At 40.7% G+C, this 18342-nt stretch overlaps 1 protein-coding gene across 1 annotated transcript; it reads left to right on the forward strand.

The window, feature by feature from the left end:
- Nucleotides 1-92: 92 nt before the first annotated feature.
- pigh (phosphatidylinositol glycan anchor biosynthesis, class H) lies at nucleotides 93-4613 on the forward strand. Its single transcript, XM_030721628.1, has 4 exons — nucleotides 93-571; nucleotides 2107-2316; nucleotides 2416-2499; nucleotides 2622-4613. Exons 1-4 carry the CDS (start codon nucleotides 395-397, stop codon nucleotides 2694-2696), a joined length of 546 nt encoding a protein of 181 aa, XP_030577488.1. The 5' UTR covers nucleotides 93-394; the 3' UTR covers nucleotides 2697-4613.
- The last annotated feature ends 13729 nt before the right edge of the window (nucleotides 4614-18342 follow it).

The raw sequence follows: 18342 nt of genomic DNA on the forward strand, positions 1-18342 counted from the left end.
TTGATTAATGCGGTTTGCGCGGACTTTTACTCTTTACTCTCTTACTGAAGTCTCACCCTTTCTGGACATCCCAGTGTGAAAAACAGTCCCGCCACAAAGAAGGGATTGATTCTGGCATCAGTACAGTTGTAGTTGACTAGAATATTCAGCTGCTTAGCTATTTAAAAATAATAATAATTTAAAGTATAATACTTTAAGTAGCTTTTTTGTTTCCTATTTTCTCATCATTATGAATCATCCCTGTCTGTCTTAATATGCTGTTGACCTTGCCTATTCGCAACACATAACGAATGCTAGCTCGGTGCTAATTTAACAGGTTATCCGTGTGTCGGACATACTTCGGTCACTACTCGTCTTTTATGCTCCTTCACCCCCCTTTTGTGGTTCATTCGTGATGGAAGACGAAGCCTTCACTGACATTAGCGGTAAACCCATATCTCTAGACTGTCAGAGTCACTCCAGCTTTTGCAAGGAGTTCACCGTCAGCTCCCCAAAAGTGTCCATGGGCAAAGTGATGGTATACACCTGCTCTGTGTGGCTTTCGGCATACGTAGTGTTCTTCTTCACACAGGTAAGACAAACGATTATCATTATTTAAATAGCGGCGATACCAAAGTAATGCAAAGATGCTGTCAAAACTCTTTTTACTGTGGGAGTGAGGACAGAGAGGCAGTGGTGAGGTGTGCGGTAGGAGTGATAGGTGGGTTCAAGGTAGAGGTGGGACTACATCAGGGATCTGCTCAGAGCTGATGTTTGCAGTGGTGATGAGCAGGCTGGCAGATGAGGTCAGGCAGGAGTCTGGTGGAGGTATGCTCTGGAGATAAGAGGAATGAAAGTGAGCAGAAGCAAATCAGAATATATGTGTGTGAATGAGAGAGAGGCAGGTGAACATACAAGGAGAAGAGATAATGGAGCGGGTGGAGGTGAATGACAGAAGGATACCAGCAAGAGTGAAAGGGAAGGTTTACAAGATGGTAGTGATACCTGATATGATTTATGGTTTGGAGACAGTGGCACTGACAAAAAAGACAGGAGGCCGAGCTGGAGGTGGCAGAGCAGAAGATACTAAGACACTAAGATTAGAGGAGCAGCGGTTTGCAGTGGTTTGGAGACGAGGTTTAGAGAGGCAAAGCTCAGATGATTTGGACATTTGCAGAGGAGGGATAGGGGATATATTGGACAAAGGGTGTTGAATATGGAGCCACCAGGGAGGGGGAAAAGAGGATGACCACAGAGAAGATTCGTGGTTTTAGTAAAGGAGGACATGCAGAGGGTTGGTGTGACAGAACAGGATGCTAGGAATAGCGTGAGATGGAGGCAGATTATTTACTGTGGCAACCCTTAAAAGGGAGCAGCTGAAAAAAGAATGAGATAGAATTCAGTTACGTAAGTTTTTTTCCTCCTTAATGTTACTTACTGTGATCAGAATTTGCACAATTTAACAAAACTTCTCACCACAAGGGGGCAGTATTTTCCAAGAAAATTTTAGTGGAGTTTCCTTAACCTGTAGTAAGTCTTAAGATCCAGATGGTGCAGTGTTTAGGTTAGCACTGTCACCTTACAGGCAAAATGTTCTGGGTTCTTTCTCTGTGGAGTTTGCATGTTCTGCCACAGTCCAAAGATGTGCTTCTTACCTGAGCATCAGGTTTGATTATTTATTCACTTTTCCAGTATTGGAAAGATACTTAGATGTGTACTATTGTTTAGTTTTCTATCCATATTCTAGATTCTTTCCAGTAGTTGGTGATGGGGGTGGGCAGTGGGGTGATAAGAGTCACTTTTCAGGTGCATCAACTGTTTGCTGACCCATTCACTAGAATATCTCTATCAGCATTTCCTCTTCCTCTCATGTTGGACTCATCAGACTGGATGCTACACCGACTTGTTACACCATATTGTGGTACAAATTGGCATCATGCAAAAGTGCACTCTGAGCCTATTTTAAAATGTTATCTCTTTAGCCTTGTATGTAGATGTTTTGGACATAATATTCTGTTGATAGTTGATTTTGGATGGTTGGATACTATTTTAATTTACAATGAATACCTTCAAGTGAAATTTAAAACCTATCGAGACATTTACGTGAATACCTTTCCTTTTTTGCAGAACACAGCTGTTCTGTCCAGCGCTATAATCATCACCCTCGTCGGCATGATGCTTCACATCCACTTTGTGAAGGTAGACCACGAGTCCCTTCTCCTCATTGGCTCCTTAGGCATCCAGGTGTCCTCCAGCTACGCCTCGGGCCGTGAGATCACCACTTTCATCGAGATGAGCAAGATCAAGGATATCGTCATCAGTGAAGCTGTTTACATGGTACGAGTACATTTATATCTCTGTACTTGCGTGACATGTTGACATTTTCTCATGCAGTTATTGTACAGTCTGGATCAAAGTCTACTGCTGTTATTTCAGCATCAGATCATCTACTACCTCTGTGTACTGTTGAAGGACCCCTCAGAGCCCAATACGGTGTCAAGCGTCGTGCCCCTCTTTCAGGTGAGGATGAGCATGAGGTGTAGCCATGTCTCAAAAGCCTGTTTTGTTACTTGTTTACCTGCAGGGCTGTCATTCACAGGAACCTGTTTTTTTTTAATTAACTCTATTTTTTGCCCTTTCAGAGTTCAAAGCCAAGGCTGAACTGCTTGGTGAAAGTCTACAAAAGCTGTCAGGAGATTCTTTCAAAGTGCCAGTGACACACAGGTCATTCACCTTGTCTCTTTTTATCTGTTAACACATTTTGTTTTCACTGGATATAAGCAGGAAATAAGCTGTTGTATATTTTATATATACACTGTATTTCTTATGTTTTGTTTTAAATATTGGTATCGAAATGATGTACTGTGTTACATGATTAACTTAAAATAAAGTAAGCACCGTCTTGACTACTTGTTTAAACCTAAAAAGCCAAATCCTTTAACTTATAATGTATTAAAATCATAAAAATCATCTGTAAACTTTTATTTTAATATGGTTAGAATTCCACAAATTGTGCCAATTTGTGTTTTTTAGCATCATTAACACACTGTTTTGTTTGTTTGTTTGCTTTTTTGTCAAAGATTTCATAAAATGTAGCAAACCAGTATTCCTGAGTTATGTAGACTGGTAGTGCATGCTCATCTTTGAAGGGGTTGTGTTCACTTTTAGCAGTAGGGGGCAGCACTACACGCAAATACTTGGATCCATGAATCAGTGTTCACAAGTGATTCAAATGTACACCATGTCCTGTTCTTTGTTTTATTTAGATGAATTGATTTGAATGTCATCTCTGAGAGAGAAAACAGAAACCCTTCAGTTGTACATGTGTGTAGTATGTGCTGTATGTGTGTGTGTGTGTATATGTTTATAAGCGAACATCCACACCTTCTTCCTTAAATATATTTTCACTTCCTCATACACCTTCTTCTCTTAGAGGCAGTTTGACACGTTTACCACGGAAGCCTCATATGTTACTGTTGGTGTACCAGACACGTTTTCAGAATTGTTTAAGGTTACCTCAGACCAAATGACAGCAATTAGTGTAGTTTCGGAAGAATCTTTGCTACACAGGAATGGCATTAACCACTTTTACAGCAGTACTTTCCTGAACTCGTTCACAAATCATGGGAGCAATTATCTAACTCATTACTCTCTATCAGATTGATGTCCAGGCCACCCGTGAGTTATTACCACCGTTCACTTCTGTTTCTTCTTTAAGCCTTATTTTTGTAAGGCCTTTTAATTCTTAGTGACCACAAATTCAAGTCAGTGTGTGAACTCCATGTCCCACAGGCCAAAAAAAAAGAAGCAGAAGGGTGTGATTTTCACGGGGTGAAGCGGTGCACTGCTGTGAGAAGAAGCCCTCTGACAGGATAATAGTCCCTCCTGGAGGTGTGAAACAGCCAGGGACCAGGCCGAGAAGAAAACCTGGGTGTGACCAGACATGGCACCTCAGGGCTTTTAAAGAGGCCCCATAAAGCAGCAGAACCCCCTCCCCCCTTAGGTAGGGGAAAGATTTGATGGAGCAAAAACCAAGTGAGGCTTTTCTCCAAGGGCTGGTATGTCAGAGGTGGCAGGGCTGTGACTGTGCATTAACTTTTGTGCTTCCCCTTCTGTGGATTTTGTGTATTTTAAAACACGAGGGTGGGGGGTGTATTCAGTCAAATGTGTATTTTATGTAAGGCCTGTGTTTCTCTGTTATGGCAGATGTGTAAGATCAGCTGAATGTTTTGGGTGTGAGAACCTTGCACTTTAGTGGGAGAGGAGGGGCTGGAAACCCACTGAGAATGGGTGTTAACCCCTTTACCACCTGCAGTGCACACACTCACACCTGCACACATTTACTTTTTCCCAGACATAATTCTCACACTCTGGGACACTTTCTGAGATATAGTTCAACTTTTTCCCAAACAGGCTTAATCATTTTCTTAATGGGAAATACAGCACCACTCTTAAGGTTGATCAGCAGTTAATTTAGCATAAAGATGGGAAACTCAGAAACAGTAACTCGACCTAAAGCACCTCTAAAACACATAACAGCTTCAGCTTTTCTGGGAAGCTGGGTTTAGGAGTGTTTATAGGAATTTTTGACCATTCTTCCAGAAGTGCATTGTGAGGTCAGACACTGATGCTGGATGAGAAGGCCAGACCTCTCCACTCTGATTCATCCCAAAGGTGTTTTGTTGGGTTGAGGTCAGGACTCTGTGCAGGCCAGTCAAGTTCGTTCACAACGAACTGGCTCATCCATGTCTTTATGGACCTGCTTTGTGCACTGGAGCAGTCATGTTGGAACAGAAAGGGGCCATCCCCAGACTGTTCCCACAAAGTTGGGAGCTTGAAATTGCCCAAAATATCTTGATATGCTGAAGCATTAAGAGTTCCTTTCACTGGAACTAAGGGGCCGAGCCCAACTCCTGAAAAACAACCCCACACCATATTCCCCCCTCCACCAAACTTCACACTTTGCACAATGCAGTCAGACAAGTACCGTTCTCCTGGCAACCGCCAAACCCAGACTCATCCATCAGATTGCCAGATGGAGAAGTGTGATTCATCACTCCAGATAACACATCTCCTGCTCTAGAGTCCAGTGTCACTGTGCTTTACACCACTGCATCCGACGCTTTGCATTGCTCTTGGTGATGGAAGGCTTGGATGCAGCTGCTCAGCCATGGAAACTCATTTCATGAAGCTCTCTATGCACCGTTCTTGAGCTAATCTGAAGGTCACATGAAGTTTGGAGGTCTGTTGCTGACCTCTGCATACTATGTGCTTCAGCATTTTCATTTTACATGACCTATGAAGGAATTTAAATAAGAGTGTGGGCTGCTTAAGCCTTTAGGTTTCTGTGTGTTCGTTTATCGAACAGGAATGACACCAAACAACGGAATAAGGAGTCCAATTATTAAATTTAATTAAGCCATTTCAAACAGTTTACAGATTAATCTGGAGCAGGACTGCATGCCAGGCATGTGACATGAAGTGCTGGCACATTCTTATTCAGCCTACAGTTTCATATAGTCACAGCTTATCTATCTTGGTTACATCATTATACAAAACAGAATGTGGAAAACAGAGAATTTCAACAACAGGGTATTCAAGTCTCCATCAGCGTGGTTCATTGTACAGTCAGAACACAAAGTTCATGATGACACGGAACATTATAAGCGTCTGTATTTTTAATCAGTTGTGTTTATTTTCCAGACAAATTTCTCAGGGAAGTAAATGTACATAAGATATATATATATATATATATATATATATATATATATATATATATATATATATATATATATATATATATATATATATATATATATATATATATATATATATATATATATATGTGGCATATATCATGAATATTCCTACACCTACCACTTCATAGCTGAGTTGGTATCATTCCCAGTTGCTTCCACTTTGTTATAATACCAGTTAGGTGGCATCCTATCACGGTACCATGCTGGAATTCTCTGAGCTCCTGAGAGCGACCTATTCTTTCACAAATGTTTGTAGAAGCGGTCTGCATGCCTATAGGTGCTTGGTTTGTACACATGTGGCCATGGAAGTGATTGAAACACTTGTATTTAATGATTTGGACGAGTGAGTGAATTCATTTGGTAAAATAGTTTATATTAAAATGCAGGCTGTGACACATCTGGAATAAACCAATAAGGTATTGTGTGTGAAGTGATGAACTTTAAACTGTTCATATAAGATGTTTATTTTGTTTTTTTTTTTGTCACACACATACACACCTTAGTTTCACTTAATATGTTTCACCTGATGTCCTGATGTTTCAGGCATAAAAATTATACAGAAAACACTTTAATACAGTTCACAGAAACAAATGGTGTGCTGTGGTTTTTCATTTGTTGCATATAATGCTTTTCTTCACTTTTATGTTCTGTTTTTCTGTTGTGTGTGTGTGCGTGTGTGTGTGTGTACCAGTTCCTGGCTGACAGGTGCAGGAAGAAAACGTTATTGTATTGTTTGAAATGTGTCAGTTTATCTTCTTTATCTGCCGGTTCAAACAGGCAGGAGCAGCATGATGTCAGTTTGGATTTGAATCTCAAAAAAGAAAAAAAAAAATCCTTCCCCGCCTAACTGTCAAAGTCAGGGGGACTTTTACCGACCACTTGTGTCTCCTCCTATTGAACACTGCCCACAGTGCTGTGGTAGAAGCGTGGAAGTGTATTTTCCTGTGGGACATGCATTTACGTGTCTCCCTGGAAGGCGTTTTCGCCACGGATGGTTTTAATCTGTCTGTCATGAAAGGCTTAAAAACGTGTTTTTTTTTTAAACTAAAGTTAATGGAGAAACATTTACATTCTGCACAGGTGGCAAAGTGATCTCTCATGACAGTTTGAGCTAATCCTCTAACTTCTTGGCACTGGAGCTGCCACTCGGGACTCCAGCTGCAGAGCCTCATTGTTCTTCAGTTCAACGCTATAAATGTACCTGATCAACCTCCTCTCAAAACAAATCTTTAGCTTTATAACATGCAACCAAGGACAGGCTAAAGCTATTCATGAAAAAGGAAAGTGAAAACTGTGTCAACTTTTAATAAGCATGGTAATAATATAAAAATATATACAATATTCCCATCTGTGGTTATATACTTGTGGTTATATACACCAATGCTGAATTTTACTTATAAATGCATAGCAATACAATCTGGACAAGCCTGATCATTTAAAAAAAATACTTGAAAACTCCCTAAGTGATCTTTTATTTGAAAGCAACATTCTGCTCATTTTGACTGAATAGAAGCCACAAATATGTATTTTTATCCTAAATTTGCATTCATTCAGTTCAGCTCAGTTTTACGCGTATATCACCAGTTCACATCATCTCAAAACATTTTATATCGCGAGGTAACAATGATAGTGAGAACCTCAACAACATGGTAATCCCCTGTGAGTCATGGTGGGGACATTATATATTCAGATTTTATGCATGTTTACAGATATTTATTTAATCCACCACCCCAACCAAAGGTGTGACAGAAGTGGAAGTTTCGACAGCTTCCACTACAGCCATTATATTATTTTCTTCAGCTCTTATTTGCTCAGAGATTAGTTTCCTCCTTTGACAGGAAAGTCTAGTGTTGCCCTTTTTTGACTGAGCCAGCCAGAGCGTATTCACTGAAGCTTTTATCACGTCAATCCAACTGCCTGTTCCTGCAGTTGCAGTTCTCGATGAGCTGATGATTGAGTCTTTTGGCACAGGAACAGCCAAGCTCCTTTCTTTTGAGGTTTCTATTCTCCCATTCATACAGTTTAAAAGAAAAAGTAATTGTTTTAAAATCTACAAGGAAACAAATGGCTCTCGTCAGGCCACACCCTTGCCCAGTCACCTCATGCATGTGAGGTAAGTGAGACAAACTTCTTGTCAGACCAGCTGGCAGAAGATAAGAAAGGCAAGCCTGCTCTACAGGTTTGTCAGGGGGCCTGACAGCAGGGAGCTACCTGCTAAAACACACATCCATTTGCTTTTTTTTTTTTCTTTCTGTGTCTATATAGAAAAGAGCCAACCATTGTTATGAGTGCATACAGGCCTGTAATACTGTGTGTGTGTATGAAGGCAGGCCTAAACGTCCGTATTCAAATCCACTGGGTAGGTTTGTGCTTTTAGTGGTCTGGAAATAAGTGATTTGATTGTCCTTCTATTGTGTATGCCTCCTCATTGCATTACTCCCACATCTGTCATACGCCATCGCTGTACGATGACAGCCGCTCCGCTTCTTCACTTTCAGCGGTGCCGCACTGTCTGTGACCAGTCATTGAGTCGCAGTTTTTGTGGTTTGCATAAAATATTACGGCGATAAATTTAAAATAAATAAGAAGTGGTTACAAACAACCCTACCAAGTTGCACGGCCTTGGTGATGTATAGTATTTTATTTTTTCTAAAGCTCAGTGGTGAGTTCCATCCCTGACTTTTGTGTGAGTCCTAACTGTGATTCATCCTAATATTAAAACCACTCTGTAATAATAGGCCTCTTCCCCTCATGGGTGATTCTAGATAGGCATGCACAGATGTGTCACTGGATCTATTACTGTGTACTGGTGATAGGTATGCCTGCTCTGTAATCAGCTGCTGCAAAAGATGAGAATTATGAAGACACTCCGTCACTCGTTCTGAAATACCCGCATGGTGACCACACAGCAAAGGAACGCCAAGTGACATCAGTGGTATGAGACACAGAGAGGATCAGTGAACAAGGAGTTAAATGGAAGAAAGGCAGCTGCTGGAAGCTTGTTGACTAAAAGAAATACAAAGATTAATATTTGTTTAACAACAAACAACTAAATTATCATCTTCATTAAAATGATCCTAAAACATTATTGGCTGTTGAAGTGAGTCTCATTCTCTGGTAAAAACACTAAGATGATGTTCATCCCGAAGGCTGTCTCATGAGCCTGTTCTTGGAAAGCCCCGCAGCAAGTTTCTGTTGTGTCACCATCAACACATGACACATGCACACTGGCCCAAAAGACTCGTGTGTCTGAAAAGACTGGAAGCCTCTGTATAAACAACTTCGCTAGCAGGACATTTATGACTTCTTGCTTGTTACAGAGCCTGAAAAATCAAACGTAAAAATATCAGCCCATGCCACAGTTAGCACAGCAGCTAAGGGAGTTGGTGAGATGTGGGAAAGTCTGTGTCAGTGTTAAAATGCAGCTTATACTTCCTCTTGTTTTCTTGACATAAACAGTAGCTGTAGATAAGCCTGCTTTATATAACTGCTCTTGTGCTGACATGAAATAAATTAGCACTGTTTCTCAATATCAGAACGTTATCTTCTCTATGTGACTGGCTAAGTACTGCCAGACCTGTTGAATCAAGAAATCGCTTAAATAAGCCTGTCTGACAAAGTGAAGCAGGCTAAAAGATCTCAAAACGCAACACATCATGCCATAATTTAAAGAAACAGCTGAGAAACAAAGTCACTACATCTATCAGACTGGAAAGGGTCACAAAGCCATTTCTAAGGCTTTGGGACTTTATCGAACCACAGTGAGAGCACACATGGAGAAAACTTGGAGCACTGGCGAACCTTCCTGGGAGGCGTTGGCCTACCAAACATGATGGCACGGCATACAAATGAAGCAGCTCTTGGCTCTCTGACGAGGTATAGTATGTTTGTGTTCTGTGTTATTTGTGCTAGCAGAATGCAGTGGATGTTATATAAAACACATCTATTGTTGCACAGAACTTGTGAACATCAGACTACAGCGTCAGGGAGTAGTTATGAGCAAGGTCCAGAGGACTCATATCATCCCACCAAATATATCCAGACTGCCGCAGGCGGCATAGGAAGCACAGACAAAAGCAGGGATGCCAAGCAGGTGTGCTAGCGCAGCTAAAGAAACAACCATTCAAACCCCTGCCACCCAGCACCTTTCTGACAACCACCAGATCCATCGTCCACAAGACTGATGAGCTGGAACTATTGCTGGAAACTAGCTCCTTCCTTCAGAATTGGTGCATGTTAATCGTCACAGAGACCTGGCTGCACCATTTGATTCTGGATGCAACAATGCAGCTAGCGGGCCGTACCATCCACATCCACCACTATGATAGAAATAGAGACTTGGCTAGGAGCAGAGGTGGTGGATTGTGTAGCTACATTCACAACTGTAAGTAAGACCACAGACACCCACTGCTCCCCTGACATAGAGGCCCTAACAATCATCTGCAGACCTTAAACTTTAATGATCCCACTTTGGGGAAATTTTCACATTACAGCAGCTCAAGTACAGACAAGGAATAAAATAATATAGAAATAAAATAAATTAGAATAAAAATAGAAAACACTATATACATAAAAAATATATCAATACACATGTACATCAAAAAACTATATACAGATATCAAAAACACTATATACATTTGTAGCCAGTAATTTGCAATTTATACACAGCATACACAGTATGCATTATGGGTGGGAGTGTAGATAAATAAGATTTATATGTACCATATGTGAAGGTACACTGTGTGCATGATGGTAAAGTGTCCAAGTGACTCATGACATCATGGTGCGTTATAGATCTCCCAAAGGAGCTAACTACCATTACAGCAGAGAAGAAGAATCAAACCAGCCAGAGAGGGGGGTAAAACCATAGACATATATATTTATATATGTATATATGTCTGTGGTTAAAACCTGGCCACTCTTCCAGTTATAGGACTGCCTCACTTCCACAGAAAACAGGACCTGCAGGACCAAGCAGACATGGTACAGTCATAATCAAGGTCTGTATGGATAGTGTCTCAGTTGATAAACACATCTGTGTCTATGCAAACTGAAAACTATGGATGACTTGTGATATTCAGTCACTTCTGAGAGCCTGCAACTCTCCCATCAGGTCAGGAGACAAACCCTTATACAGCTTCGTCAGAGCTGACCTGAGGAGAATGATTGCAAAATGCTTTGGGATGCTTGTGTCGCAACATATCAAAACCTGCAAACAGAGCAAACAGAGCCGCTGATGATGCCATTTCCAATCCCTCCATAGCACTTAGAGCTCGCAGTGACCTCAGTTAGAACACTCTTCATACAATCATCCCTGACATCCTTATAAATAAGATAGAAGCTTCTTCCCATGGGCCACCAGGCTACTCAATACCCACAATAAACTGATCTACCTTAAGTACAAAGTGCAATAATCAGATTACCTCTATTATAACCATCTATTCCGCTGCCTACCAGTGCCATTATTAAAGCTGCTATCAATAGGATTATTACCTATTTATGTACTTATTTATTGTTTTTATTTATGATAGAACACATTCTTTTTTATTACTCTTTTATTCCAATAGTATGACTGCTTATACTTGCATACACCAAGCTCAGCAGTGCTTCTAATCTCATTGTACGCCTGTGCTTACAATGACAATAAAGCTCATCTTAAAATGACTCTCAAGAGCACATCAGCAGTTCATCCAGGAGGTCACAATTATTAGGTTTAGGGGGCAATTACTTTTTCACACAGGGCCAGGTAGGTTTGGGTAACTTTTTCCTTTAATAAATGAAATCATGATTTAAAAACTGCATTTTGTACCTACTTGCGTTATTGCTGACTCAAGGGTTTCTGTTGTCATTCCAACACATGTAATTTGCACTCAGGTCCTGGTTAAAAGCCAACAAGCTAAGAACACAACAAGAGCAACAAGGAATAAGAAACATATTTACAGAGTAAATCAAGTATAAATAAGAAAATTAGAGAATCAGTTACCTTTGCAGCAATCTTGATTTATATTGATAAGTCACTGTGACATTACCCACTGGTTTGTCAACTGTTGTGAAGTCTTGATTTGCCATCATGGGTGTTGTCATCTTGTTTTTGTTTTTTTGTTTTTTGGTAACGAGATGTGATCACATTTAAACAATACAGGAGTTGGGTGTGGAGTACGAAGTTACCAGTTAACACTGGGTTAGCGAGGTGCATCTATGGGCTGTATGGGTGAATTACACAGGAACAGATGAGTGCACAGTGCTAGAATTACATTCAACAAAACTAGAGCACAGGCTTCTTGGGAAGGACTAAAGTAGAGTTGGGACCAAGTTAGAGTATATGTCATAGCCTGCTGACTACAGCCAAATGTGGCCACACCCACCCACCAAAGCAGCCACACACTTTAATGAGGCAAACGTTCAATCTGAAAAACATTTGAGTTTGTTGTGAATCAACGAGTCATTAAGAACGGGTAAATTAGCCGCAGAGAATAAACAATTTTTAGGCTGTAAAAATTGCTTATGTCTTCTGTTAAACTTTTGGAAGCAGCCTCAAGTGGCCATTCCACAAACTGCAGTTTGTAGCACTTTGGCGATGGCATTTAGAAGGCAACAAAATGTAATATAGTCTGTAACTGAGGCACTGTTTAGTTTAAAAAAAAAATCAATTCTTAAAGAGTATAAAATGTACCTTTAGTCTCACTATTTCAATTCCAAAATTTTGCTAAAAGCTAATCCTACAGCAGCTAATTAGCCTCCACCCCCCCACCCCCAAAAAAAGATAAGAAAGAAACATTGATACCCTGTTTTCCTTCATGGTAAAGATGCTCTGAACACGTAGGCACACTCCCGTGATGATGGTGACACAAACAGTCTGAGTAAGCCGATTTACTTTGCTGTGAGCAATCAGTCACTCTCTACTGAACAAGTCCAGACACAGTGTATTGCTCTCACAGAAAGGTGACTGAAACACACACACTATTTATCTATTGTCATTGACCTACTAGACCACATCATGTCTTGGCAAACCCGTCCTTCCAAGTGTGGGGACGGTGTGGATATGAGTATTTGCATGTAGGTTTGCCTATATGGTTTTTTTTCTGTTTATTTATATTCTTGCATTTCTGCATATCTGCATATAGTGGTACCTGTATGTGTGTGTGCAAATAAATACACATGTAAAAGAGGAGACTTGGTACAATGAGGGTTGTGTTGACTTCCATCATGCTCTCACTTGCTTGACTGCCATCATGTGTGCTGTGTGGATGTCACAACACCCCCCTTGCCTCCCTCCTTGCCTCCCTCCTCGCCTCATCCCCCAACGCCACTGTGAGAACACCTCACCCCCTTGATTCCCAGACGCGGACACACCCAGTTCACAGACTGACATCCAATCAAATCGCCTGCTTCCCATATGTAAATGACTATCATATTCCCTCCAAAAGCTAACTGTCACTTTTCAAAGATTTAAATCTAAAACACTGACATATTCTGACCTCTGTTTATCCGCCTGTCCCGTCTCCATCTTTGCTACAGATTAAGATGCAGCTTGATAAACAACATGAAAACAAAACTTGTGTTGGTGCCATTTACTTGTATCACTGTGCCCACTGAGGTTTAACTGACACGATCTACAGCGGTTCCTGGGGTTCTCCTGGGGTACACACCGCCATCAGTCTCATTTTGCCAATAAATTCTTTTCTTTAAATTAGCCACAAAATTTGGGAAATGAAACTTCCCCACACACCTTAATGGCTGGTTTAATACACATCCGCTGTGTATTTCACAGTTGATAACGATGCTTGTTTTACAGCCCACAGTCCCCGAGTGAGACGTTAAATCCTTCTCACCACAGACAGCCACTGGCTCTTCATTCAAATTGGAAAGAAGGCGTTAAGATCACTTATTCCCAGCCTCTATTCAGAACAGCGTGGCACTGAGGAAATGATTATAAGACTTTTGTTCAAATACATTTAGATTTCATCATAGATGCACGTTTAGACACTGAAGGCTGGTTTTACATACAACAAACACACGTTTTATGCACAGATAATCAAATCATTAAGAATTTACAAAATAGGATGTTTGATGTGAGTATTCAATCCGTGCCCACTGGGGAAAAGTTTGTGAGCCATTTGGAATTACAAGGATTAATTGTTGATTATTCATTAAATGTGGTTTAATTTTCATTTAAGTTGGTTTGGTTTTGGTATGACTTCACATGTGGACTGAGTCATATTTCTCCATGTTTGTGGGAACAGTTTGTTGTTATGAAGAGAAGTCGTGGTTTCACTGAAGATTTAGATAACATGTCCCAGTGTTTTTGGGCTAGTTCCTACTAGCCCAAAAGTAACATGGGAAGAAGTACAGTATATTAGATATAATATGCTTGTTTTGACTGCAACAAGACTAAATAGTTCCCACACATATATAATATAAGCACTTTTTAACAATACAGCACTTTTTTTTAACTTGTAGTGAATTATTTTGTGGAATGTGTGATTTTGTGTCACTCAAGCCTCCAGACCCCCCGGTTTCATCTGAAACATTCTCATCTAAACGGGGCCTAATAACATACAAACTCTGGACTCATACCATTGATGTGTTGGTTGTTCACACTGAGTGATCAAAAAAAGCCTGAACTGAACTTCTGTGCTAACAGCTTTTCCAGAAAAATACTTGGATTTTGGAATTCCAAGTAAGTAGATGAGTTTTGACACATGTTTTGTGAAGTGTGACCCTCCCTGCAAATAAAGGCATGAGCATTCTGGTTACTAAGTCTCCTATCGCAAGAAAAACCAGTTGGTGCAAGCCATGCCTCCATTGCAGCAATTTTAAGAGGATCTTCGAAGAAGCATTAAAGCAATGCACCAAGCTGGAAAATGCTACACAAGCTCTGAATGTTCATGAGTCCACAGCAAGACAGTGTGTCTAGAAATCAAGAAACAAGGGCTGGACTGTGGCTTCACTAAGACTGGGCCTTCTGCAAAAATCTTTGTACTGGTCATCTGTTTGTTTGTCCAATAAAAGAAAAACACACAAAAAAAAAATAAATTATGCAAATGAAGGGAGAAAGCACTGCTCCCAAAAAACTGACAAAAACACAGTTTAGCATGTTTCAAGTGTGCAAAACAAAACAAAAAAAAACTTAAGTCAGGGGTGGGAAATTGATTTTTCCAAGGAGCCACATGAGAAACTGGGACTGTTGTGGCAGGTCGCACCAATAAGCCGAAATCATTTCTGATCAATATTAATTTGTTCTCTTTATAAGCTTATTCGTGTGGCTCCTTAGAAAAAATAACTTCCCACCCCTGACTTAAATGTTCCACAGCATTTTGGGGGAAATTTCCTGTGGACAGAACTGTGAAGCATGGTGGAAGGAGCATCAGAGGCTTCTTTACTCCACATGAGGTTATTCAAGTTACTAAAGTGAAGAGTTCCCTGGTTTGTTATACAAACACTGGATTCAAAATTCTATCAAAACTTTTCCAGGGAAAGTGTCAGACCAGCGCACCATGACCCAAATCTTAGGGGAGGGTGGACGACACATCTCATGCAGACCCCCGGGTAGATGCTACAAGTCCGTCAACACAAGGACAAACAGATTAAAGAACAGTTTTCATCCAAGCGCAACTACTGTCCTACATGAAGCATGCTTACAGTAACGCACCTTCCATTTCATTTTTGACTCCTTTATTTTGATATTGTGTTTCACCATGTGAACAACTTTGCTGTTTTACTGTGTGAATATTTGTGATAAGCAAGGACAGAAAACCTCTGAGTCTGTTGTTGCTGCTGAAGGAGGTTATTCAAGTTACTAAAGTGAAGAGTTCCCTGGTTTATTATACTGTGAGCGATTACTCACTCTGAGCAAAGAAGCCATGAGAACGACACTCGTACCGTATGCGAGTCAGTTTCGTAGGACTGTTTTTGCCTGTAGTTGAGTATTATATGAAGATTATCCCTTTGGCACATTTTTTTGGGTTATCAGTGCAGAATTGCTGATATTTTTTATTCTTAATAGGATGTGTTATTTTAAGATCATAGCATAGCAGCACAAAATGAGATGACTCACATAAATTCGTGCGACTTGTGCTCTACTTATAGCAGCATTAATTATTCATCTATGAATTCATTTTTACGCCATGTTTTCATGTAAGCACTGCAGTTTGGTGCCATATAACTGCTGTAGTTTTTGCTTTTATTATGAACATTTACTATGAGTCAAGATAATCCCTTTGGCGTAATAATGATAAATAATAAATGCCACAACGTGGCTGTGGATTCAGTGAGTAAACAGCATCACGTTACATGCTGGCCTTTCTCCTTTTACACTACAAAAAAAACCAAAACAAACATCTTTACTGTCCTCTTCTTGTCCTGAGCTGTGAGGGGCTGATAGTGTCTGGGTGTTTTAGGGTCGTTGGTGGTAATAATGAGCCATGAGATGAGGCCAGTTTGAAGTGCTAATCATCTCATCTCGAAAGCAGCGTGTGCCTTTATCCCTCCTTTGATCGTGCGTGATTGTTGATGGTCACTCTAAAGTCATTTTGTGGCTCTTGATGGCCGCAGATTCACTCGCAGGTTTAAAACCTCACCACGCACAGAAACAAACACCTGCTTCTGACAACGAGCCGAGTGGCTCATGTGTCATTCAAGCCCTTGGAAATCACAACAAAATGCAAGAGGATCTATGGCTCACGTGTCAGGGTGTGATATATTATTCTCCCTGTGTATTACTCAACTGCTCAAGAACAATATTGAGCCCTGCAGATGCAAGAAGGCGAACTCATGCCATTGACTGTGGGACAGAAATTATCGTTGTTGCCTCCAGGCACAGCCACAGCCAGGAACCGGGACATTTCTTATTGGCTTTGTATGACATCGAAACTGGCAGTTTTTTTTTTTTTCCAATCTGCCGTCCTGCACACTAAATGTGACTGACAGATTGTTTTTGTTGCACAAATCACACAGATATGCAAAATGCATTGACAACAATGATTAGTTTGGCAATTTAAACATTTTATAGTGATGCATTTTAGCAATGCTGGGTTTAAGAATGCTGAAACCCAATCATAATACCACACATGCAAAATTTAGACCACAGGCAACGATAACAAGAGCAAAACAACAACAAAAAAAAAAAAAAAAAAATCACAACAGCCTCTTTTCTGTCTGTGTGAAAGAGAAACTATGACTGCTGCCAAGTTCAAACTGCCAATTTGGATGACCGAGGAACAGCAGTGGTGAACCAATAGTCTTTGTCCCCAGCTAGGCAGACCTGTCGGTGCACCTGCTGATTCCCAGGCCTCCTTGCCAGTCTTTGACTACAGTGAAACCCAACATGAGTGAAACTGGCCCAGAGCCAGAGGAAAAGCTGGCTGACTACTCTTTACACAACTGCTAAAAGCAGGGGATCCTGGGAGGCGGACCAGCCCTCACTGACAGGATGAGAAAAAGATGACTAACCATGAGAAGAGACAGGAGGGAGGAGGAGGAGAAAGGTACAGTTCAATGATCTCCTGGGAACCTAAAACCAGTCCAGCATGGCCTTGATGATTGCGCAATAAGTGCTGTATTACTACACAACCTGTACATGTTTCTGTGTATATAAAAGTAATTTTGTATAGATTTCTTTGTACTATAGTGCAGGACCTTGCAGAGCATCATTCTCTTTTAATGAATGACTGGAAAGTAATTTCAGAGTGATAAATGACTCGGGACATTCAAGCATGTTTCTCAGAGGAGGCTCGTGGCCTGCCTTGACCCAAGGTCTGCTACCTTTCAAGATGTTAAAACCTGTAGTGCTTTTGACCTTCACACACACACACACACACACACACACACACACACACACACACACACACACACACACACACACACACACACACACACACACACACACACACACACACACACACACCTTAACTTTTTGATAACACACATGCTGTAAAGTAAAGCCAGAACACCATTTGTAATCCATCTTTTAGGAAACCACTGCTTTTAACCTCTCAAGCAGACAGCTGTGTGCCCATGGGACAGATTTAAGGCCAACCTTACCTCTCCTTTTAGGTCTCTGCCAACTCCTGAGAGAAACATAAAATCAATGCAATTCAATTTTATTTTAATTTTAAGACTCTGCAATAGTTACAGAGAAAACCCAAAAGTCAAAACGACCCCCTTTGAGCAGCACTTGGCGACAGCAGGAAGGAAAAACTCCCTTTTAACAGGAAGAAACCTCCAGCAGAACCAGGCTCAGGGAGGGGCAGTCATCTGCCATGACTAGTTGGGGCTGAGGTGAGAGAGACAGGACAAGAGACCTGCTGTGGAAGAGAGCCAGATATTAATAATAACTAATGGTTAAGTGCAGAGTTGGGTATAAACAGAGTAAAAAGAGGTGAATGAAAAGAAAAACTCAAAGTATCTGGCCTGCAAGCACTTTTTCAACTTCTTTCCATTTTCTCACAGGATTTTGTTTGTACTCATTGCTTCCCAGTAACCATCCTGCTGTCTTTCCATGTGAATCCATAATTATTGTCCAGTAATCCTTACTTTAACTTCATTTAAAGGCCTAACATAGCAGTGTCAGTTCATGATACTTATATGTAAAACTTAACAAACA

This window comes from Archocentrus centrarchus, chromosome 24 (genome assembly GCF_007364275.1).
Source record: "Archocentrus centrarchus isolate MPI-CPG fArcCen1 chromosome 24, fArcCen1, whole genome shotgun sequence".
NCBI classification, from domain to species: domain Eukaryota; kingdom Metazoa; phylum Chordata; class Actinopteri; order Cichliformes; family Cichlidae; genus Archocentrus; species Archocentrus centrarchus.

Excerpts from the sequence above, each read along its gene's own strand:
- pigh (XM_030721628.1), top strand. The coding sequence starts at position 395 with ATGGAAGACGAAGCCTTCACTGACATTAGCGGTAAACCCATATCTCTA. Across the intron at positions 2,317-2,415 it reads TCAGTGAAGCTGTTTACATG|CATCAGATCATCTACTACCT; the intron begins GTACGAGTACAT and ends CTGTTATTTCAG. Across the intron at positions 2,500-2,621 it reads GCGTCGTGCCCCTCTTTCAG|AGTTCAAAGCCAAGGCTGAA; the intron begins GTGAGGATGAGC and ends TTGCCCTTTCAG.